General features: G+C 32.0%; 2 protein-coding genes and 1 long non-coding RNA gene across 3 annotated transcripts; all 3 read right to left on the bottom strand.

The window, feature by feature from the left end:
• Positions 1–514: 514 nt before the first annotated feature.
• Positions 515–5677, bottom strand: LOC112755893 (conserved oligomeric Golgi complex subunit 8). The gene is made up of 12 exons (XM_025804215.3): positions 5071–5677; positions 4751–4903; positions 4002–4150; positions 3814–3891; positions 3582–3675; positions 3406–3480; positions 2980–3276; positions 2616–2683; positions 2479–2533; positions 2182–2320; positions 1236–1420; positions 515–1040 (listed from the first exon to the last, which is right to left on the bottom strand). Exons 1-12 carry the CDS (start codon positions 5203–5205, stop codon positions 702–704), a joined length of 1767 nt encoding a protein of 588 aa, XP_025660000.1. The 5' UTR covers positions 5206–5677; the 3' UTR covers positions 515–701.
• Positions 5678–6614: 937 nt separating this feature from the next.
• LOC112755892 (fatty-acid-binding protein 2) lies at positions 6615–11003 on the bottom strand. The gene is made up of 10 exons (XM_025804214.3): positions 10014–11003; positions 9363–9585; positions 8736–8811; positions 8501–8603; positions 8187–8255; positions 7619–7655; positions 7445–7519; positions 7302–7353; positions 7118–7162; positions 6615–7036 (listed from the first exon to the last, which is right to left on the bottom strand). The coding sequence occupies exons 1-10, from the start codon at positions 10529–10531 to the stop codon at positions 6939–6941; spliced, it is 1296 nt and encodes a 431-aa protein (XP_025659999.1). The 5' UTR covers positions 10532–11003; the 3' UTR covers positions 6615–6938.
• Positions 11004–15823: 4820 nt separating this feature from the next.
• Positions 15824–18983, bottom strand: LOC112755890 (uncharacterized). The gene is made up of 2 exons (XR_003179096.3): positions 18493–18983; positions 15824–16685 (listed from the first exon to the last, which is right to left on the bottom strand). It is a non-coding gene; the product is annotated as an uncharacterized lncRNA (long non-coding RNA).
• Positions 18984–25322: the final 6339 nt, after the last annotated feature.

Genomic DNA, 25322 nt, shown 5'->3' with positions numbered 1-25322 from the left:
ATATTTTATACCGCTAACATAAATATCTGATTTTTTTTTTTTGGACATAACATGTACATAGTTTTTTGTTGCCTGTGCCCAGTTGGTTTAGGATAATGCTTCAACAAAAATAGTATAATTCGGTAGTGTTGTTTTTCGCTGTTGTGTGGAGAATTTGAAGAGGAAGGAATGCTCTTATACCTGATAAAAGATTAACTCTTTTGCACAAGCATGGCTAGTAAATAAGAGGATTGAGAGGGAGTTGTGAAGTAGTGGAATTAGGAATAGGATACAATTCTGGGTATGTGCTTATTATGAGCATAGGACTGAGGTACACTATTGGAGTATGTCAATTTGTGTTGGTGGATTGGGTGAATACCTCTTCCATTTGCATGGCAGAATTTTTGGCACTGGAAATAGTATTACATCTGTTCCTTGAGGAGCTTGTAGACCCATCTGGAAGAGCGTATTTCATGGTTAGGGATTTCAATGTTATTAAGGGTAGGAAAACAACACTGCACTATAAGCAACAATCTCTGTCAAAATTCTCTTCTTTCTTCTAATAGGACAAATGCTTTCTATGGACTAGAAGATTATGTAAATTTGACGAAATTCGACAATATAATTACAGCTAGCAACATCCTTTCTTGAAGATACAAAAGAATAATAAAATACAGACAAGGGAAGAACAGAAATCCATTTATATCTATTTATATCCATCATTAAGATGTCACACTATCATTCATGGGCTTTTCAATATTGGTGTGTTCTTGTTCTGTCTCTGGAATAGGGACTTTGTCCACCACCACCTCATCAGCATTGATGGCTTTGGATTCTTTGGCGGTAGTTGTTTCTCCGTTCTCTGCTGCTGCCGGAACATCACCATTCTCATCTGCACCCTTTGCTTTGCCATTGTTCACTGGTTTTGGGAGCTCTCTTGCAGCAGAGGATGTCTCTAATAGGCGGCTGATTCCGTCATACAAGTTCTTAGCATCCATAATAATTGTTGCTCCACCGGGGTAACATCGTCCAAAACATGTTGCAGAATGAGGATAAGCAACCTATACATCAAAATAAATATTTCAAGGAATCAAGAACATATATTTACAGTAATTTATTGAAAGAACATGAGAGCAGATTAGCAGCTCAAATTATAAACAATAACTTTGTATCGTACTCCACTTAATGGGACAAAGGTTAGTTAATTTGTTATTATTTTTATAGTATCAGTCTCATGGATGTAAATCATAAAGCACCTCAATAAATGCCCGGCAGAGTGAGAGGAAAAGTCCTGATTCGTTCGCTCTGAGCACTCGAGTTGTATTGTACAGCAACAATGAATCAGAAACAGCTCGTAATCCCTTAATCAATTCTTGGGCAAGGACATGTTTTAGACTTATTGGGGCACATGGACGCAGTTCATTCATTGCTGCAGATACACCTGCAGCCACCAAAGAGATAGCAGTGCAAATGAATCCAAGGATAAATGAGACTGACTAGGGGAGGAGGACTAATTGATGAAGCACAATAGCACATATAACATCATCCCATCATAAGATTAACCGCACACATTTAATAAACTTGCTACAAACATCACATATCAACCATGAATATTTCCATTATGCATTGCCGTTTATATTTTTTATCTGATCCAGAAGTTTATAGACACATTCACACACACACACACAGTGATAGAGTGTACGTGGTATCAATCAACAATTGACCATATTGTAAAACAGAAATTACACCATTCAATAACTTCTGGTAGAAATTGGTTTTGATTAACCCAACTACTGTGTCAATTGTTGATGAGAAATTGCAATTTTTTTAAAATTAAACAGTCAGTATGAAATTAGCATTTTAGTGGAATATCACAAATGTCAAATTTTATCAGCAGTATAGATGCCTTAATTTATTCAGTTGATTTTGTGAGGATCCATTCTGCAAGAAGTTATTCATTGGGGTAAAGTTGGTCTGAATTGAACTGGAATAAAGATGATTGGCTTTACAAGAGTGTAGAGTATTTTCACACTAGTAATAAGAAAGGTTGTTTACACTTTTTGAACCCGTTAGAACTCTTCATCCTATACTCTTATTCAAATGAGGCAGTTGATATGAACTTGCAACATGAATTTGTAGATATAGGCAGATGATGAAGCATCAGCAATTTCCAATTTAGCAAGAAACAATAACTTGACTTACCATTAATAAAAACAGCAAGAGGTGGATGCTCCATCAAATAAGATGGTGGAGTGACATCCTCCTGACTTTCTTCACCAACAGTATTTGCATGGAAGCCAACAGCTGGGAGCGGAACCCACCGATGCGAATCCAAGACCAACTGAAAACAAATCAAATACTTGATTGATCATGACATGAAATTGGGCTACTTACTGAGAATAATATGGAGGCCATTGGCTCATTTGAATTAATGAAAAATGGAAAATACATAATTTCAGTTTACACACATGCAAAATAGTTTAACTGCACTGAACTTACCTGAAAGTTATCTACTGCGGTACTCATATTCTTTGAGAATAAGTTAAGAACAGCCCTGTAGAGAAACCAAAGTATATTATGATGTGCTTTGAGTATGACTTAACCTAGAGAAGATCATAAAAAGAACTATGTATTACTCTTCAAAGAGTGATGGGAGCAAGCCTCGAAAATCTAGTCCAACCCATCCAAGTCCCATAGCACAGTACTGTGAGAAAAGCAATAAGAAAATGTCATGTTAATGTAACTTCTGCATGGAGCAAAAGTTAAAATATATATGTATAAACATCATCATCATACTAAGCAGGAATATCACAGAGGGGGCAATAATAAATATTTTTATCTCTTTTTTTTTAAGGCTAATGTTTGTGTTTGTATGTGTGTGTGTGCATGTTCGCGCTGCAGGGGGTGTTGGGGCGGGGGAATCTAGTCCTAGTCTACAGAAATATACCAATTCATTCCGATATCAACATCAAGTAGAAAATGATGGAAGAAGAAGCTCACCATGCACTGATCCAAAATATTTGAGAGAGATCCACCTTCAGTTATTTTTGGAAGCATAACTTTCAAAGTTTGAAGATGTGATGTAATTTGATGCATTGACCAACTAAAAAGAAGCCCACCATCATAATTTTCCTCACTTCCTGAAGTATCATCAGCAAATATTGCTCGATATTGATTAACAACGTCAAAAAGATGCATTCTGTGACAGTTAATCATCCCTTTTAGGTACTCATACGGATTGCTCTGGTCCAGATCCTCAAGTATACCAGTAAGCCAAGCTTCACGGCATCTTAAGAACTAACATCAAATAACTGTTTGAGTTAAAAAGAAGCAGGAAGATGGTAATTTAAAATAGTATTGGAAATTAAATACAAAAGACAAAGGTAGAAGAATATTGTATGAAAAATAAAATGCATGAAGTCTCACCAGCAAGCGCATTCCATACTCACTAAATACTCCTATTCGCCGTAAATATCCAATAATGCGGAGGCATTCGGGTAACTAGCAAAGGTAACATTAGTAAGAAACTAAAAGTCTAAACATTTTTCCAGATGAATCAAGCAGCATTTGTACATGCATTAAATAAAATCATGGGCAGGAACCTGAATATTTGAGCGAAGTTTCTGAAGAAGCTGAGAAAGTAGTGATTGGGTAGTTAACCTAACTTCTGCGGCTAATGCTTGAATAACTGGCAACCTCTCCAGAAGAAAAATAAAAATTATAACAAGAAGCTATAAGCATTTAAAAAAAGGAACAAAGGAAATAAGACATTTCCTTAAAATCCAAAAGCAAAACTACATGCTTAGCAAATATGGAAGGTACATATAAACTTACTTGGGATGCATGGTTGAAAGTTTACCAACAAATGCTTCCAAATCTAGGGCCTCATCATAATTTCCATTTCGTACACAACTGCACAAACATAGAAATTTATAAGACTTGGTTGTCATCACAAAGGATGTGTTTTCATGCACCATGCAAAACATTAACATGACAATGGAGAATGTATCATTTCAACATACGTGTCCATAAGTTGGGGAATTTCTAGCAAGTCTAACAAAGTGCTATGATTGGCTAGCATTGTTTGGTTCATCTTCCTCTTTTCCAGAATCTGTTCTGCAGATTCTATGAACTCAGTGCATCCAGATGTCAGCTTTGGGACTTCATTTATCTGTGACAAAGGAGGTTGATGTGAAAAACGACACAAGTGTTTTTTATTGTATGCAAGAAGAAATCAATCAAAATTACAAGGGCATAACATGGCAATTGCTTTTCTATAATCATAACATTCTATTTGAACAAAATTATTCCGCAGTTCCAGAACTTAGTTTTCTATACAATCCAGTAACGTTAACTGATCCATGTGGTCAGCCCACCCAGTGGGGTGTAACATTCAAGAAACCAAACACATACCCTATGTAGCCTGCAACATTGGCCAAGATGCATCTAAAGTTCTATTCCCTTCCCAAAATTGGAAAAGTCATGAACTGTCACAACAATCAGATATGTGTCAATCGGCTCATGAAGAAATATTATATCAAATTGGATGAAATTAATCTTATACCCCAACTGCATTAGGACTTTATCACTCCTAAACAAATTCTCAACTCAACGCACAAAAAAGCATCACTACGCTTGCAATACTAAGGAAATCTGCTAATGCTTCAATTTAAGCTCAATTGATATCAAAACTGACATTTGAAAAATCTGAACAATACATAACACACAATAAGAAAAATATAAACCAAATTATTTTAAAAATAAAAATTACCAAGGCTTCAAGATGCTTGTCAATAGAGGTAACTTCCTCACGAATCGCTATCAATGCATCCGCGGCGGAAATGAACGCCCGGTAATTCGTTACGGCTACCTCCTGCATTTGCCGCCGGATCCGCTCCGCATCAACGCGAAGCAGCTCCGGTTCCTAAAAAAACATCCATCACAACAATTAACCCTTCTTTTTCGCATAATCACCAACACTACATTCTGGAATAGTACGAAAAAAGAAAAGGCTTAACGCCGAGTAATCTGTTACATTTAATTAGATAATTCAACAAACTCTAACTGTGAGAAAGAGAAGTGAAATGAAACCTTGTGGAGGCGATCGAGGGTGAAGGAGAGGAGTTCGGAGACGTAAGGTTGCTGCGAGTCGGAGGCCAAGGGGAGCAGCGCGGCCATCGGAGAAGACGACGTCGTTTCCTCTGCGCTATGAGACTGATGCTCCATTATTTTGGAGCTCCGAAATTGAGATTCGAGTAACCCGTTGGAGGATCCGAAGTGAGGTTGGGTTGGGGGTTCGTTGTTGGAGAGTGAAGATGACGGTGCAGGTGGTGGTGGGAATCGCAATGGTTTGTTGCTGTGGTTAGGATCTGGATCCACTGAAGCAAAATTCCTCAAGAGAATGAATGCTATGGAGCTTGGGGTTGGTTTTAAGCTGGACCACTTTTTCCAGAGACCATTGATGGTCCCTTGAAATTTGATTGTTGATCGTTGTTGTGCTTCCGTTTGACCGTTTACTTGTTTATTCTAGTATTTCTAAGGATTTCCTAATGTCGTTATTAACTAAATAGGACTACACTCAATGAATCTAGTTTTAGGGTTTCTACAAATATTTCAATTCCAAAAGGTATGCACCAACTCATGGCAATTAAAACATGCAACAACTTGTCCCTGACTGATAGAGAATAGGTGTTTCTACCTAAAAGAAATTGTCTAATTGTTAAAATAGATTAATAATTAATTTTAAATTTAAAAATATAAAAGCTAAAAACTTTAAATATTTTAAAATTATTATAAAAGATAATTTAAATAAAAATTAGACACCAAACAAAAGACATCATAGAATTAGTCTAGAAAATATGACAACAGCAAATTTCAAAAGAAAAAAGTTAAGAAAACACACATGATTTTATAGCTTACAAAAGGTTGAAGCTCAACAACAGGCTGGATACTTCATATTTAACATTTTCTAGTTCTAACATTATAATTTCTCAAATCTATCATAATTGTCATGCTCAATAACGTTCACTTTGGAGCCAAAAATTTTATGTTTTACTATTAAAAAAATGCTAATATTTTTGTCAATCCAAAAACTACAAATTTTTTTTTTATTTTGTCTGTTACGTATTTTGTACTTTTCTTTTGCAAAACTTGCATAACCCTCCTCTGTTAAATGGAATATAAGACTTAATTTATGTAAATATAATATTCTATTGAGACACCACATTTATGGATAACATTCTCTTAGCCATTGAACCATAGCAGGAGCTTGAGACAATTTATATAGGCCACAATAGTCAGTTGAAATTGAACAGAGATCGTAATAAAAGATAAACCATAATACTATAATCCCAAGCAAATTTATTTGTAAAATCAATGATATGAATCTTTGAACATCTAACAAATATTAAAATTTAAAACAAGACTTGTATGAAAGCTATACTTGTTTTGATGATTGAAGGCAAGCTTATAAATTAAGTTACACCATTGAGTAGATGTTTATGTGAGTCTTATATTTTGGACTATAATGTAATCCATGATAAAAACTAATATGTAATAAGCCATGTAGAATTTTCACACAAATCTATCCTCTAGCCGGTTTATCATTAGCAACTTGAGCAAACAAAAATAAAGATTCTGATTCTTATCTAACCTTTTTTTTCCAATTCAATTGCTAAAATATGAATATACATCTGGATGTATAGGCGCATCACTTTGATGCACATCAATCATCAATGAATTTTCCAATAACAATTCAACTTTTGCTATGCTAGTGACTTACAAATCTTGAAAAGATCATGTCAAGGAATGATCATGATCTTTTAAAGACAGATAGAAATCAATTTCATGAAGCCACTGTGCTTGTGCTTTGTACTTAAGCTATAACCTAAGGATATATGCCACCCATATCCAAATTGTCCATTCTAAAAGCAGGACAATTAGGTAAATTATCAACCGTTTCAACACTTCCTAATTATATTTGCAATGTTCCTGCCAATCTCATCTTTTGTTTGCTCACAAACAGGGAAATCTCCAAGGTACATGTCAAAGAAAGCTCCTGAAAATTCAAATATTAGAACCCAGGTTCAGTTTGATACCATACTAAGGAATTATAGAAATTGATTTTGATTTTACTCACTGCACAATTCTTTGCTGTGGACACTTCCAATCTGATTGCCACCAACTGCCCAGATAAAACCAACATTTTTAGCAGCGCAAACACAATTTGTCAACAATCTAGTTACATACATAGATATTATAAAGGAATTGAGCATGAATTCAGTAATACATTTAAAAAAATATTCATTGGATGTATTACTCACTTTCAGTTATCAAACGTCCATCAACTGTTCGTCGGAATTCAACTACTGTTCCCTGTAATATTATGATGATACAAATGTAATTTCATGACATAATTAGTACTTTGGGAATGTAATAGAAAGAAATTTAGTCATAGATTACTTACCAACGGTAAAGGAATATCCTGTGTGAAGTGTGAACCAAATGCAGTTATGCAATTGAAGTCTGTGGAGGGATTTGTCTGACCATAAAAAGTGTTAGAAATGGGTTTGGCAGAAGTTAGAAGCCAGAACAAATCCAGTGCAGTGGTAACAAAATGATACTACAAGAGGTAGAGTACCTTAACAAGTCGAGCCCGAAGTGACTTCTCGAAAGCACTGCAATAAAACATACAAATGGTTAACAAAATAAATAAAAAATCAGTTCCTGCTACCTTGCAACTTTATAATCAACTGAGGACCTATTCTTTTCAGTTCCTTTACAAGGTTGAGGTTAAACAAAATTGAATGGATGGTACCGAAAATTACTGAATCCAAATCAGCCAAATTACGTTCTTGATGAAAACATGGTTCAGCAACTACTTAGTAGCAATATCAAACTTCTCATTTTGTTGAATAAAGATTAGCCCAGTGGTAAAGTGGAAAATAGAGCTATATCATTTGAACTTGAGAAACAAGGCAGAATCTGGTTTTAGAATAAATACCACATTTGAAGTTAAGTTTTTTTTCTTTTTCTTTTAAAAAAAAAATCAAAAAGATTAAAAAGGATTAAAGCATAATGGCAGCAGTCAAAATATCCTCTATAGAAGGGGAAAGCACATGCACAAACATGAGAAGGAAAGCCAAATGTCTTTTTATAAGATTAAAAACACAAACTTTCACAACTTATAAGAGAAAAATATTACTTACTCTCTCACACTGTTAATTTTCATTCCCCTGCAATTTATAACAAGCCTGACTGTCATAGTGATATCTTCCCTGCAACAGTAACACGCAAAAAGATCTGTCAAAACTGACACCAAAGCCATTAGTCATGAATGATGAAACCATAAAATTGGCGCCCAATAGTTTGCCAAATTTGCCCTTTTGACTATTTACAGATTCCAGAAATTTTGCCATGTGTTTTTCAATAATCATTGTTGATTACAATCAGAGAGATGAGAATTATTTTATCTGTTAATAAAAGTTATGTATATGTAAAATAGCACATATGATGTCGAGACCTCAGAAGATCCTGGTAGATATCCTGACAATTATTCAGTTCCTCAGTGGAAATTGATGCATATTTTGGGCCCAGTTTCTGACAGAGGGAGTATGGATGAACATCTGTTAAATAAAGACCAGGAGTCTCTCAATAAACAAAGAACTTTGCTAACGACAGGATAAGTATCAAAGACTATTTCTTTTATCTTTTCAAAGGAAAAGGCAAATGCATATCAGGTATTCAAGGAAACTTACAGAATCCAAAAGCATAGAGCTTCAGTGACTTGATTCTAACTATTGTCATGTTTTTAGATCCTGTACCAACCAGCACCTGAAACAAATTAAGCTCATTAATTTATTTGAAAATGAAGGTAAGTATGACCTTAAGATGCCACATGTGCTCGTAGGCCAATGGATAAAATCAAATGCTTGAATCATTCAATGTATAGTTGGGTTGGATGGTTTTAACAAACTTGTAATGTGTAAATTATGATCCAATCCAAGATCCATTCATTTGCCACCCCAAACTACTTCTACTACTACAACAACAACAAGAACAAAGTCTTTTTCACCTAGATGGGATTGCATAATCACATTATTGATCCAAGGTCATGAAAATTCGATATTATGTTTGCTGTCAACTGACAACTTGGGATCGGCTATGAAAAAATTTGCAACAAAGCATCACATAGGTAGAATTCATCTGAACAACTAGCTAAGTAATTCCCAACAATATTTATATTTGTTAACCACCTTGAGTCTTAGCCATCAATAAGCAAAGAATCTTGCAGCATAATGTTCACTGAAACTCAAACAGGCCTGGTGCAAATAGTTAACATACAAAGGAGCCAAAAGAATGAGAACAAGAAACCAAATATTAACCTCAGAGTTGAAGCCAGCACTCTGCTCTCCAGCCAACGCATTTTCCAGAATCATAGGAAACTCAATTCCAGTTTTAGGCTCCACTGCAGCTTTTGCTAGATTCAATTCATGAAACAACAAACGGGGACATCCTTGGCGCTCAACCTCCTTAGCCACTTGTTCGGTTCCTCCATGCATTGGCACATCAGGATCCTGCCATGGGCCAGCTAGTACATTTGATGATCTAGCATCAATATCAATGAAAAAAATTAAAAGAAAACCAAAAGAGCTGCAATTGCAGTAAAATAAAGAATGAGAACTCGGAAAGTAAACATTCAAATTGTTAACAAATTAGATCACATAACAAAATTAGAGAAAACCATTGAATTAGTTCTCGAAGTTGGCAACCTATTTCAAATTCATCCCTCGAGGATTCAACAGTCAAAGGACGGACGAATTTAAAATCAGTTGCCAACTTCTGAACAATAATTACAATCATCAACTACATTAATAATTGATTATGAGTCCTCCATTAACTTACATATGCTGAGATTCCATAATTGATTATGAGTCCTCCAATATCATTTTAAAAATGGAAATGAAAAAAAAAATCCAACTAATTGAGGAATTTAATCAAACATCTAAAAGTCATTCTTAGAAGCGACAACGTACAAATTTTGAAGTGGTGGCACCAATGCTGCAGCTAATGAAAGAACAGGGAACGATTGAAACCTCTTAGCTTCTCTCCAAATCAAATCCATCGTTAAACTCGAAACCTTTCCCAAACTCGCAGACGAAAAATTTCTCTTCCTTTTCGACCTAAACCGAAACCCAAACCCGTCATCATTTCCAACGCTAGGCACATTCTTAACCCTAACAGAAGAACCAGTAGTTGCAACACCAGCACCACCACCATTCCCCATTCGAATTCCGCCATAACCGTTATTGGAACCTGCAATGTCCTGCGCCAAATTCGAGGTGGAAGCGCCAGTGAACAATAGCAAAAACGCGCCGGCGAACTTCGAAACGCAGCAGAACGCGTCATTCCCGAAGCTTCTAGAATTCTCGAGAAAAGAAAAGATCGTGTTAGAGTTTATGAAATTGTGAACAATAAAAGGATCCACATTGAAGAAGAGTGAATCCGGATACAGAGAATCAGAATCCATTGGGTATAACCAATCGTTCTTCATTGTGGAAACGCAAGGAACGATTTGACAAAAGAAAAAATTAAAGGAGGTCCTAGAAAAAAGGAGAATGAAGAAAACGTTTCTTTTGTGGGAGGGGTTTTTTAGATATTTTAAATTTTTGTAATAAAATTGTGAGGGAGAAACTGGGAATTAAATATGAAAGGAAGCTTTTGGAATGAAAATGGGTTCGGCATTGAAGAGAATCAGAGAGAGAAATAGAGAATATGCTTTGGGTGGAAAAGAGGAACAAGTCACCGCTCAACGGTGGCCGGTGAGATTCTGCGCTTCCAAACAGAATCGGGGGACACAATTGGAAAACTTGTTTTCTTTTCTTTCTTCCAAGTGGAATTTTTTTGCTTGTTTCCGACCAGCACCCAATTCTATGTTACATTGATATTCTTTTTTGGTCCCGCCACACATCTAACATTTTTATCGTCCAAATTTAATTAAGTTGGCCTAAATTTCAACAAAAATCACTTATAGTCTTATACAATAAATTAATATACAGGTAAATCACGCTTTTTTTTTTCACTTTTTTTTTGTACGTTTTTCTTTATTGTCGTTTTTTTTTTGTTATTTTTTTTCCTATTCCTTTTCTTCACTTGTTGCAGAATTATTTTTATTTTTATTTTTATTAATAAGAATTAGGAGTTTTAAATTATAAAAAATTTATTTAAAAAATAACATCGAAATTTTTTAATCATAACACAAAAAAAAATTAATTTTGATATCAAATTTTTTTAGCCGTAACGTAGATTCTAGTAAAAAGAATAAAATAAAAAAATTATGAGAATGTGAAATAAGATGATGATGATAATGATGAAAAATGAAAATTTTGAATTGTGTATAATTTATTAGAAAAAATACTATAATTTTTTAATTGTGACACAAATTCTTGTTAAAAGGGTAAAACAAGAAGAATTATGAGAATGTAAAATAAAAATAAAAAGATAATGATAAAAGAAGAGGAAGAAAAGTTTTAAATTGTGTATAATTTATTAGAAAATAATATCAAAATTTTTTAGTTGTGACACAAAATTTCTTAATTTTGACACCAAAATTTTTTAATGGTGATACAAAAAATTGTTTAACCATTTTTTCTTATCATTTAATTAATTAAGTGGTATTAAACTCATACATAAGATGTTCAGCCATTTCTTATGTCTTTTGTAACAAATTATTGTATTTTTTTATCCTAAAATAAATTTAAATGTATTTTGTTGGTTGAATGAATTAAGATTTTGAATATGTAGTTCTTGAAAATTATTTTATGTTATTTATAAAAAAATTTAGTGTCATTTCTAATAGCTTTTTTGTATCATTAATCTAATTTTTTTATTGTTAAATCAATTGTGTAATATTGAACTAAGAAAAAGAAGATGATTAAATGATGATGATTATATTCATAGTGAAGAAGGAGGAGAAAGAGGAGAAAAAAGACGGATGAAAAGAAATAATTGTATATAAAATAAGTTTGATAGAGACTGAAGTTGATTTCACATGGAAATAATTGTATGTGAATTTTTACTAATAATTTTATACTATTGATCAATAAGTATTGTTCTGTCCATGAAGGTTCCACCAAATTATAGCAACTCCTTAGAATAGCAGGTTGATTCGTCGAAAGAACTATTCGTCGACTTCAGACACTTGCAAAAAATATTCCGATACTCAGGTTAGGGTCGAAATTCTAATAAAGAAGCGAGTAGCAAGTAAATAAGAGAGTATAAATGTATGATTCGTTATTTCTCAGTTATCATTTTTACGTTGTTTCTCCCTCGCTACAAATAGTCAGAATCCGTTATATTTGATAGGACTCAAACTATGTCGATATTCTTGGTAGATTTTGCCTTTGTTGCCATTATCAATTTTATGATTTTGTCATTATCTCGATTTGATTTGTTACTTGATTCGTGGCTTACATATCCGAATTTATAGTAGTTGTGGTCGAAATATAATGTATGTATCAAGTATTTAAAAGAATAACTAATTTGTCCAAATAATTATTTACTATTAAAAATAGTTAATGTAATTTGTTAAATTTTATTGATTAATAATAAAAATCATTTCAAAGTAGTTAGTGTTTGTTTATCAAAAAAAAAAAAATAATTTAATAAACTAATATATTTAAACTTTTATATTGTTATTCAATTGTATATTCCTTTAAAAATTCTAATCAATAAAAACTAAAAAGTGGGGATAAATTAGTCCTCAATTTCTTTTTGGCCTTCTTATTTAATTTTATATTAGTTGTCACTTGGATTAAACTATTAAAGTGAATGATTTGACTTATGGTCTAAAAATGGTCATTCACTTACAATTATTGATAAGATAATATAAAACTCTTTTAGGTTGCATGTGCATAATAATTAAGTTGTTTTTTTTTTTTTCCTTTCCGATGAAAACCAATTTATAATTCGTACAATTATCATACAATAACTAAAATATATTGTGAAACAATTAAAAAAAAAATCATTCTAGAATTTAATACTATTATTCTAATTTAATTATTTTGTCATGAAAGAAAATTATATTAAAAATACTATAACTAAGTATTCTTTAAATATTATTTTTTAATCCAAAAAAAAACAAATAATTTTTTTAATTTTTTAAATAATTAGTATATTAAAGTGAATATTTAAATTAATTAAATAATAATAAATTTTTAAAAAGACTGACAAATTAAATTTTAAAGGATAAACAATATTTTGTTTATTAAAAATCATGTCTCAAAATGATAAAGTCCATTCCCTTAAGAAAAACCAAATTTAAGAAACTCTGATAATAAGAGATGAAGAATTATTGCTTTTTTTTTTTTTTCTTTTCTTCCAAACAAACTGTCACAGCTAAGTACTATGAATCGGTTGAGTTGTTTAAAGGGGCCACGGTTTGGACACGAAACATGAAATGACAGTTATGCCCTTTTTGGATTTTGGTGCCATCATTTTTTCCGTGACGTGGCTCTAACGATGGAGACAGCTCCCAAACTATGTTGGTTACTTGCATCGTCACCGGCGTTTTCTTTCCCTTCGCGTTTTCGTTTGGACAAAAATTGTAACACCCATTTTCGCGGAAACGAGTTGCACAAGAAAAATTGCACTCCACTTTCTCATTGATGCTTCTGATTTTCTTTTATTTTGACTCTTCTTTTGTCTCTGATTATTTGTTGAGAGTAAACAAAGTTGAATCAACCCGTTCTAGAGCGAAGAAGTGGTGAAAAAATAACGTATTTTATAATTGTTTTAATTTTTTATTTTAGAAAATCTTTTTTCTAATTACTAAATAGATTACTATTTAGACAAAAAAAAAAAAAACCTCCTTTTACCGTGTGGAAGATATAAGGCGATTCATTAATTAAGAAAATAATAACAAATGTATCAAATTGATGAACACGTTTTTAGTTTTTTAATTAAATCAAATTCAAATTTTAAATTATTCACACAATCAAATAATTCTAATTCTTAAAGGGTATATTAGTATTTTTTAGTTAAGAATAATTTTGTACATTTAATTTCATACTCGTACAAGACAACTTTTATTTTTGGATAAATTATATGGATAAATAGATTGAGAATTAATATTAAATAAATATCTTAAACTGAATTGTGTTACATGTTTGTCTCATTTGTAACTCTATATAAATCAAATTAATTAAATTTGATTTACACTAAATAAATGTAATTTACTCTAAAATAAATCAAGTTTAATTTAGTTATCTTATCTTTAGAAGATTTAAATTAAGTTATTTTATCTTATCTTTTAGTTAGTTTATTAGGAACCTATTTAAACACTCTTGGTGGGACAATTTACACAATTTAAGGAATAAAATTTTCAGTTGCTTTATGCACATTTTTTTAGTGTGACCAAGTGAAGTGAGTGATTTGTTTTCTTGTTGCACGAAAAAGATTAAAAAATCCAATATTAAGGTAATTCTATATGCTAGTCTCTTTCAATTTTCATTCCTCCGATTTAGGTTATTTGAAGGTCTAGTAAAAAAACTCCTTATCTAGTCATTCCACTGTTTATCTTTTTGTGTCATTCTTTTTCTTATTCCTTCCAACCCTTCTTTTTGGGACTTTAATACTTCCAATTTATTAAACTTACTAATCCCCCAGTAACTTCTTATCATTACCTTTCTATGGAATTCACCTCTTCTTCTTTGCAAATCACTCCCATTGAAGACCCATCCATACCACAAGAGTTTTATTTCGATAATTGCTTCTCCATCATCTTCAATTGCACCAAAAAATTGATCCAAATTATTGAACGCTCAAACCCAACTCCTGAGGTTCACTTTTCTTCTACTACAACTACAGCCACTGAAGCAATCTTGGTTCCTTGTACTCCACTCACAAACCTCAGCAGAGAAGACACAATCTTGTTGCATGAAATCTTTTCTTCACTACCTGTGTCACCTGAGGTATTGGACCAAATTTTACCTGACATAGGCGAAACTGCAAGAAGGATTTTAAGCAATGAAACGTGTGACTCCAACACGCGGGAGATGGTTGTGAACCTTCATGTTACCTCCTACATTGTTGTTCAAGATTCTGATATCTATAATGATGATCTCTGTCAAAACTTTTTTGAACGACTACAATCCGTGAATCTGTTGGAGAGATCGAAAACTGATGAGCAAGATGATGATGCTGAATGCGCCATTTGCTTGGAGAAGTTTGACGATGGTAATGAAGATTCAAGCGTAGAAATTGTTCGTACAAATTGCTGGCATGTTTTTCATGATCGCTGCTTGCTCCGCTGGCTCCGACGCTGTGCCAACTGTCGATCGCCATATTCTTGCCCATTGTGCCGCAGCGTCGTATCTCCAACTTCAGAGATAGATGATGAATAGGTTCATCTTCACCATGCTATATTCCCACCACTACAACTTGAAAGAACCTTTCTTTTTTTTTTGTGTTCCGTAGGGTGCTTTAATTTGTTTTTATTATGTAGCATTATTATCCTAATTGTTAAAATACGAATAAATAGTAATTTTCTTAACATAGGATAAATCTCCAACCTTAAAAGTATAATTCTAATAGTTGTTTTGTTAAATCAGTCTGTGTAAATTAACTTTTGTGATTTTAATCTTTATTAATTAATTAATTATTGGTCATACCAAAAAAAAATTTGATTATTGTAATTTGAAAAACGGTTTATTTCCTTTGCCTTTTTTTTTCCACTCGAAAGTTACTAATCAATTTGTTTTAGTACATCTCCAATATCTGATCTAATGCATCAAGCTATGATCACTTTTTAAATAATTATGCACGTCCAACCAAAGAAGATGTAACATCAATGTAAAAATCAATAATATTTACTAACAAAAAAACAGCAATAACACATTGTTCTCTTAATATATTATCAATATAAATGATTGATCAAATCTTTTTAACAATTTAAGATATATGAAAAATATACAAAATCTATGTATCAAATCAGAACTAAATTTGAAATCAGTTATAATTAAGATAAAGATTTGATTCACTAATAAAAGATTATTTTTTCTTAAACTATTAAAGAAAATCAGCACTCTATAAAAACTACATAGCAATAGAATAAACCGAACCAATTATTCTGTTAGCTTTCCATGGAATTCACCTCTTCTTCTTTGCAAATTACTCCCATTGAAGACCAGCCATACCACAAGAGTTTTATTTTGGTGATTACTTCTCCATCATCTTCTATTGCACCAAAAAATTGATCCAAATTATCGAACACTCAAACCCAACTCCTGAGCTTCACTTTTATAATTGAAAGCAATATAATTGTTTTCATCCAAACAGCATCATCTTTCTTTAAATCATCTGTTTTCTTTCCATTGTCATTGTCATCATGATTTTTTGCTATAGACAAACTCTTCGGTAACTTTAAACTAAGTTAAAAGATAGCTTTTTAGAAATTGCATTTTTCATGTGAAATGATTTTGACTCTTTAATTTCTAATTTTGTGGGCGGAAGAGGTAATTCCTTCTCCAAAAAAATTATTATCCTTCTTGTTTGTTTTCACTATGAAGTTTGACATTTGAGGCCGATCCGGCGACACCACCCCGACACGACTTCTGGGGTTTGATCCAGAGAAGTTGCATTCATCAAAAGACTTGTGCCAGTTGGATTCTGAGATTCCTTGGATGCTTTTTTTTCTTCTAAATCTAACACTACATAGAGTTGTGATTATAGCCATGGTTGCAATCAAACCTAAAAAGTAAAAGGAAAAATATGCAAATGGTTTTGTCAATGAAATGTTATGCAGGGACCCTTCTTCCCATCACCTAAAAAAAAATGGAAGGGGGTCTATGCAATTTTAATACCACTATCACTATAATGTGTTTTTCTCAAGGTTCTGAAAACTGGACCGGTCATCAAATCGTTTTAGTTATTGGTTCATTTGTTTACTGGTTCAATCGGTCTAACCGTTATTCAACCGAAAAAACCGTTCCATAATAAAATAATAAATAAATTATAAATAAACATCCTAAATATCTTTCAAATTTAAAACCCTACGTAAAATATCACCAACTAAATGTAATTAATCATCAAAATATGCAATAACTTGATGCAAATTTGTTGACAATTAACATAATTATACTTCCATTAAAAATAGCTGGATTGAATTACAATGCACAAGTTAAAGATAGAGAATATTGTCTTAATGTGACTAAGTCAAAAAGTAAAACAAAAAATGATAGTGTTGCATAATAAACACACAACAGAGCCCGAGACAAACACACAACACGAGACTGAAACAAAAACACAACAAAGCCTAAAACAAAAAGAATCCAACACGGAGGAGGGGTAGCAAGTGGGCGGAGATCAAAAACAGGGACAGTGCAACCAAACAATGAAAACAGAATTTTGTTTATATAACAAAACAATCAAAACATGAATCATACAATCACTAATTGCAAATTTTTTCTTCATAAGAACAGAACAATGAAAACATGAAGCATATAATAAATCAAAAGATCACCAATTGCAAATCTTTTAATAAGAACATAAGTTAGAACAGTGAAAAATGAAGAAAGATTAGTAGTTTTCAACCCAATTTTAACAAAGCTCATCACAATGATTAACAACAAAAAAAAGCAATGAAGGAACAATGAATCAATAACATAGGCAGTGCAAATTCAAGAAACTTTAATAAAATTTAACTACAGAAACAGACAGTAACAGAGTTATCAATTTAAAATTTATCATCAAATACATTCAATGAGCAAAACCAATCAACCAAGTACTGACTGGGCATTCGGAAAAAAAATAATAATCAAAAGAACATTTAAATCACAGCAAAAACACAACAATAGGAACATTTAAAACAAAGCAACCCAACAAAAAAAATCTAAAAATCACCATTGCTGAAAACAATGATTTGATCCGTGTATGATCAAAGAATTAAAAGCTAAGCTTACAGAAAAGTGAAGAATACCAAAACCAAAGAACCTTCAATCACAGCTTAAATCAAGAACAGAAAATCACAACAAAAACAAAAAAATAAATTAAAAGTAACAGAAGAACAACAGAACAACAACACAAGAACAATTAGCAAATTAACAAATTCACAATAACAGTTAAAATTTACTAGAAGAACACTAATGCATGTGGAATCATCATGCTAATATGTTTTCTACAAAGATGCTATTTGTGCAGCTAAAATTTCCTAATTACTAAGATCCAATTATTCTAATTTCACATGCAATCAACTTACTAAGTTTCTAAAAGCTAGAAATTATAAAACCAACCAGAAATATGGTTAAAGCATTTCATCAAACATGTTGAGTGCGGCAAAATTAAAACAAAATAAAGAGAACATAACTATTGTAACTTTAATTCAGTCTATGAAATAATCCAAACAACTACCAAATCAAATAATTACTTATTGTAATAAAAATCAGAAGTTGCAGAGTTTGAAGCAGAGTATTGGTGTTGTGTGAGTGTATTGTCTGGTGGCGGGTTTAGGGAACTCACGGCTGCGACAAAAGAGAGCAGTTCGACGGCTAGGAGGAGCGCGCGGGTTGGTCGCAGTGTTTGAAGCAGAGCAACGTGGCTTCCAGACGAACACGAATGCGAACTCGAACGGTGAACGGCGAGTGAACGCGAACAGTGAACGCCGAGCGAACGTGAACGGCGAAGAACGCGAACGAAGACGCGAACGTGAACGGCAAACAAAGGGCGACGGAAGCGCGGCTGAGCAGACAAAGACGACGGACGCCGAGCTCGAGGAAGCAGCCGCAATCGGTGACAGCGAACAGGGGTTGAAGACTTGGATCACGAGGGAAGCTAGACAGACGGACGGATGGCGAACTTTGAGTGCGACGGACGCGGCAGTATGCCACTCCTTGCGGCGGTGGTGTAGGCTTACAGTGCTAGGGTTTGTTGGCTGGGGTTGTGTGATTTGATTTTTCTGAATGAAAGAAAGATAAACCGGGTGGGTTCCGGTTCAACGGGTTTTCATCGGTTTTACATACCTTCCGGACCGTTAATATTGCCGATTCGCAGTTGAATCGGTCTGACCGGTCGATCCGGTCTGATTTTCAAAACATTGGTTTTTCACTTTTTCTTTTTTCTATGCATGTGTTAATATTCTCGTGGTTACAATTTTTTGTTCCTATGACAATGCTCTAGGAACTAGGAGAGAAGAGTGCCTGGGAAATCCTACGAAAAAAAAAAGAAGAATTTTGGTGAAATAATCAAGTGCTAATTTTTTTTCCCTAAGGTTTCTTGAACAAAAAATTACCCGAATTTTGTTGCTTTAATTTATTGGGAGTTAATGTAGTGCCGATTACTAAAATTAGAAAAATTCTTTAACCGGTTATGATTTGATGTAATTTATTACAAATTTCAAAAAATATTCTAAATTTATTTGTTCAACAATTTTAGAAATAAAACTAATTTTCTTTTTGAATTAAAACCATTATGCAACTCATGTTAGTTAGTACAACGATTGTATTACTTTTGGTAAGGAGTTCAAAATTCAGTTACTTTAAAAAAAAAGTACAACAATGCTACACAAATATAATTGACCATAATATAATATAAAATAATATTATACATCTAAATTTTTTTATAGTAGTGAAGGATTCACCATCAAATTTATAATAAAAAAGTATTACTATATAGTATTTATTAGTAGATTTATAAATGAGAAAGAAAGTAAATAAATAAAAAGAATCATTAGTTAAGAATCATTTTGTACATTTAATTTCATTGATCTAAAATTAAAATATTTTTATTTATTTTTAATTTTTTACATATAATTAATTCTAAACACTTATTTTAACTACTCAACACAAAAAATCTGTATTCATATTCATATAAGGCAATTTTTATTTTTGGATAAATTATATGAATAAATAGATTAAGAATTAATATTAAGTAGATGTTTTAAATTGAATTGTGTTATATAATTGTCTCATTTGTAACTCAATATAAATTAAATTAATTAATTTTAATTTACACTAAATAAATACAATTTATCCTAAAATAAATCAAGTTTAAATCAAGTTTCAATTTAGTTATCTTTATAATTTAATACATAATTATGATAATTATCTTATCTTTAGAAAATTTGAATTAAGTTATCTTATTTTTTAGTTAATTTGTTAGAATCCTATTTAAACACTTCTGGTGGTGAGACAATTTACATGATTTTGTTGTGTCATTCTTTTTCTTATTCCCTTCCAACCCTTATAACTTCCTAATCCCCGAATAACTTGTTATAATACGATTCCATGGAATTCCCCTATTCTTCTTTGCAAATCACTCCCATTGAAGAAGAGTTTGATTTGGGTGATTGCTTCTCCATCATCTTCAATTGCACCAAAAAATTGATCCAAATTATTGAAAGCTCAAACCCAGGTCCTGAGGTTCAGTCTTCTTCTACTACAAGTACAGCCACGGAAGCAATCTTGGTTCCTTCAGACATCCTATGGAGTGGTACTCCACTCACAGAGCTCAGCAGAGAAGACACAATCTTGTTACATGAAATCTGTTCTTCACTAAGTGTGTCTCCTGAGCTATTAGACCAAATTTTACCTGACATAGTCGAAACTGCAAGAAGGTGTGACTCCAACACGCGAGAGATTGTTGTGAACCTTCACGTTACCTCGTACAATGTTGTTCAAGATTCTGATGAGCAAGATGATGATGCTGAATGCGCCATATGCTTGGAGAAGTTTGACCATGGTAATGAAGATTCAAGCGTAGAAATTGTTCGTACAAATTGCAAGCATGTTTTTCATGATCGCTGCTTGCTCCCCTGGCTCCGACGCTGTGCCAACTGTCAGTCACCATATTCTTGTCCATTGTGCCGCAGCATCCTCATATTTCCAACTTCACAGATAGATGATGAATAGGGTTCTTTAATTTGTTTTAATTTTGTCGCATTATTATCCTAATTGTTAAAAAAATGTGAATAAATAATAATTTTAAAAGTATATATAATTCTAATACTTGTTTTGTTAAATCAGTCTCTGTAAATTAACGTTATACAAACAATAAGAATCGGTTAATTTGTCATGTTATTAAACTTGAGTGTTTTTTAAGATAATTATCAATCGTCTCTGTGATTTTGTGATTTTGCACTTGATGGCCTTGTGGATACCTCCTTATGCCTCCCAATGCGGATTCTTGAATCTTAAGTTTCTACGCAGACGGATCACGGATGTGTTCATTAGGTATAATTTAATTAGAATTAATCAAGTTGGATTGGTTTAGTCTAATAATTAATTTATGGAAAAGTATATGGAGTCAACTCCAAATCAGCTAAAAATGGAATAACTTAATTAATTATAAATATAGTAATTAGTTTTATTTATTTATGATTTAAAATATTAGTTATTAAATGTTTCACCACATTTAAATTAAGAGGAGATAAGTTTAGTATCATTGTAAGGTGAATCACGGAAACTGATTAATTAGCTTTCGTCTCTTCACCCTCTTTCTCTCTCCAAATGCCTAAAACATGATAAATCAAACCATCTAATTTATAAAGAAAAAAAATATCCTAATGCCTACCATAATCACAATCCACGTAAAGGTTTTGGATTCACTTAAAGACATTTAGCTGATTTTTTGCTGGAACTATCTTACTTTCCTAGCATTATTGTTAATTTATTAATTTGGTTAAGTAAATATTAAAAATTTAAATTTCGTTTTATGTATACAATAATTCTTTAGTTAATAACAAAATCTTAAATAAAATTAAGTATCACAATTATAAATTAATTCTTAACATACTGAATTGGGGATACAATAAAAAACTAAGAAAAAATTAGATTTTTTTCATAAAGAAAAAGATAATAAAATTTTCGTACACTAAATAGTCTTATTATAAATATTTTGTTATTTTGCATAAATTTTGGTGTAATATATTCAAATGTCTAATTTTAAAAGAAAAATAAGAAGACAAGAGATTATGCACATTAAAAAATTAGCTTGACTATCAAATTCGATTCTAAATTCTTTAAACAATTATTAGCGTACTCCAATTATTATGTCATACAATGGATATGTTATCAAATGGCTAATTATTAGGTTTCGTAAGGAGTTATAAAGAGACGTTTCTCCATCTTTCCTCAAATCCTCAATTATAAAGGATTGCTTTGAGGATGTTTGTGTTATTCTCAGTATCTCAAGATAACGAAGATCCTCTAAAAAAAATTTAATAAAATAATAAATAAAAAATTAATTATTCTTAAATTAAAATAATATAACACATATTTTATAAAAATTAAAAAATTAATAAGGATTAATTCTTCATTTTTCTATTTTATTAACTTTCTCATTTTAGAGAATTTAAATTATAAACATACATATTCAATAATTATCTTTTAAAATATAAAAAAAAATTATATACAAAAATACAAAATACGTGTTTTTTGTATTTCTCTAAAGGTTTAATTATTCTACTGGCTATAGTTTTGCAAAACTTTCAATTAGGTCTCTATATTTTTTTCTTTTAATTGAGTCCTTGTACCAATTTTTTTTTAATTGAGTCCTTACACTTTTTTTTTCTTTTATTTAGATCCATGTACCAATTCTTTTTTTTAGTTGGATCCCTATAAAATTAAGCCAATTACTATTAAAAGGACTTAATTGAAAAAAAAATTGGTGCAGGAACCCAATTAAAAAAAAAAGTTTAGAGACCTAATTAAAAATTTTACGAAACTATAGAGACCAACAGAGTAATTAAACTTTCTCTAAAATGACAAGTTGTTAACTTTTAGTTTGAGACACAAAATAAACTATATTTTTAAGTAATTTTTTTCTTTACTTTCTTAAAATTCTAAACCTATTTTTTTACCACTCTTCTCTATTTTTGTTTTCTTTTTTATATTTTTATTTTTTTTTCAGTATATATATACATGCTAAATCTAGTTATTTGAATTCCTTATAGAATTATGCATGTGAAGTTGTTACTTTGTTTTGGTTCTTCAATTAATTTTAATTTTTAAGCCTTGGAATTGTTAGAAAGAAAAAAGCAAAAAAGTTGAGAATGATGAAAATAATGATGACACTATTCAAAATAAACTTTTTAAAAATGTATGTATATGTTATGTCCATGATAATTATCAAACACAATTATTTTTTTTATCATGTCTTTGTCTATATCTTAGTCACTCAAAATCATCAAAGAAACATAGATAACAATCAAATTGATTTATACTAATTAAGACCTGAATAATATATTGCTAGCAAAATCAATAACTTGACATCAAAGTGTCTCATAAGTACTCTTATTCGTATAACGAAAGTAAAACAGATGAGAGCTTACAATAATTTGAATAACAATTCTATTATTTTTGAGTTAATTTTTATTGTTGAGTTTAGTAAATAATAATATTGATTATATGATGATAAATAATTAGTTGGGTAAAAGTTCATAATATGATTTAATATGTATACTAGTGAAGTAACCCTAAATCAACCCAAAAGGAGCAACAAAAATAATATATCAATTACTAATTTGAGTTAGTCAAATTGTCAGCTCACTTATCTGTTTAAATAAGTGTCGGAGTTTGAATTTTACTTTGTATATGCATCAATCTATTAACCAGCAATAAACATTTAAATAAAAATCAAATTTATAGCGAATTAGTCATTTACTTGCCAAACTAAGAGATACAACAGAAAACAAAAAAAAAACATAATACATCAATTTTGCATAGCAAATTAAATCAAGAAATTAAGTTTGAGTAAAACAAAGTAAATTGGAAGAAAATTGTTAGTGTTGCAAGTGTGAGGAGTGTTGAAGTTAGTCCCACATCAAAGAAAGCAAGGAAGAGTGAGGAGTTTATAAGATGAGAGACCTATTAACTTGACACCTTGAGGTTTTGAGTTGGATGTGGTGTCTTCTCATCTTATGTTCTCTCACTTGATTCCTCTCCGAATTCTCCCCGGTTGTTGAGAGCTCCCCACGGTTGGCCCAACAAGTGGTATCAGAGCCGATGGTTTAATCGGTCAGGTTTAAGAAAGTATTCAAGGTGAAGCATCGAAAGTCTTCCCGGCAAAGGTGGTCCGGGCGGCGTGTTCCGCGGTGTTTTACGGCGGTGTGATGGACGAATACTTGTGGTGGTGGAGGAGCTAGAGGAGAGTTGATGCTTGATGTGGATTGTTAGTGTTGAAGTTAGTCCCACATCAAAGAAAGCAAGGAAGAGTGAGGAGTTTATAAGATGAGAGACCCATTAACTTGATACCTTAAGGTTTTGAGTTGGATATGGTGTCTTCTCATCTTATGTTCTCTCACTTGATTCCTCCCCAAATTCTCTCCGATTGTCGAGAGCTCCCCACGATTGACCCAACAAAAATATTGTCCACAAAGAATGATATTTTCATCAAACTTAGGAACAAAACTAGAAGAATGAAGGAAATCATAACATCATCATACAAGGATATTGATTAAATCACAACTGCGCATTTGGCACTAATTGGAGGTGCAAGAACCATCAAAGCGTACTATCAAACCTGCCAAATTTTTCCAACGTGCCTACAACAATAGTATGCAATTTTAAGAAATGCAAAATTCAATTTTGGAAGTATTTTTTCGCCTATGTTTCGGCAATCAACCAGAATTTTAAATACCAACAAGCATATTTCTAACATTCATATTTCAACTATTTTTTCATAGAGGTTATTTGAATATTCTTGTTTTTAACTTTTTTTACTCTATGTTTTTGTAAAAGAAAAAAAAAATTCGATCGGTAATTACAGACTCTTGACCCTAGAAGGAAGATAAAACACACATTGCTTACAAACAGTGACGAATCCAGAAAATTTTGATAGCGAAAGCGAGATATATATAACATGATAATAATTTTTATAATAAAAATATTACATTTACATAAAAAATTAGCTATCAAAGTATCTACTATAAATTTGTGTATAAATACATATATTATTTAACTTATTTTTAAGGGTTAAGTATTGAAATCGTCCCTAAGGTTTGGGGTGAAAATCAAAATCGTCCCCGACCTTTTTTTGTTATTAAAATCATCCTCAACGTTACAAAACGTTATAAAATCGTCATTTTTACTAATTTTATTTTTTTTATTACCAAATTACCCTTCATTAAAAAATTATAAAATAAAATAAATAAAAAAAGAAAAGAAAGGCTGAGGGAGAAAGAGAATCGGGAGAAGGGGAAGGGGGAAGGGGGAAGGGGGAAGGGGGAAAGGGGGGGGGGCGAGAAAGAAAAGGGGGTGGGGGAGAAAGAAAATCCGGGGGAGAGGGGAAGGAAGGCCTCAAGCTCCGCCGCTGTCCGCGAGTCGTCGTTGCTCGGTGGCATCAGATCTGCTGCC

This window comes from Arachis hypogaea, chromosome 6 (assembly GCF_003086295.3).
Source record: "Arachis hypogaea cultivar Tifrunner chromosome 6, arahy.Tifrunner.gnm2.J5K5, whole genome shotgun sequence".
Taxonomy (NCBI): domain Eukaryota; kingdom Viridiplantae; phylum Streptophyta; class Magnoliopsida; order Fabales; family Fabaceae; genus Arachis; species Arachis hypogaea.
The sequence above is the reverse complement of the archived record's forward strand: the minus strand, read 5'-3'. Positions and strand labels throughout refer to the sequence as shown.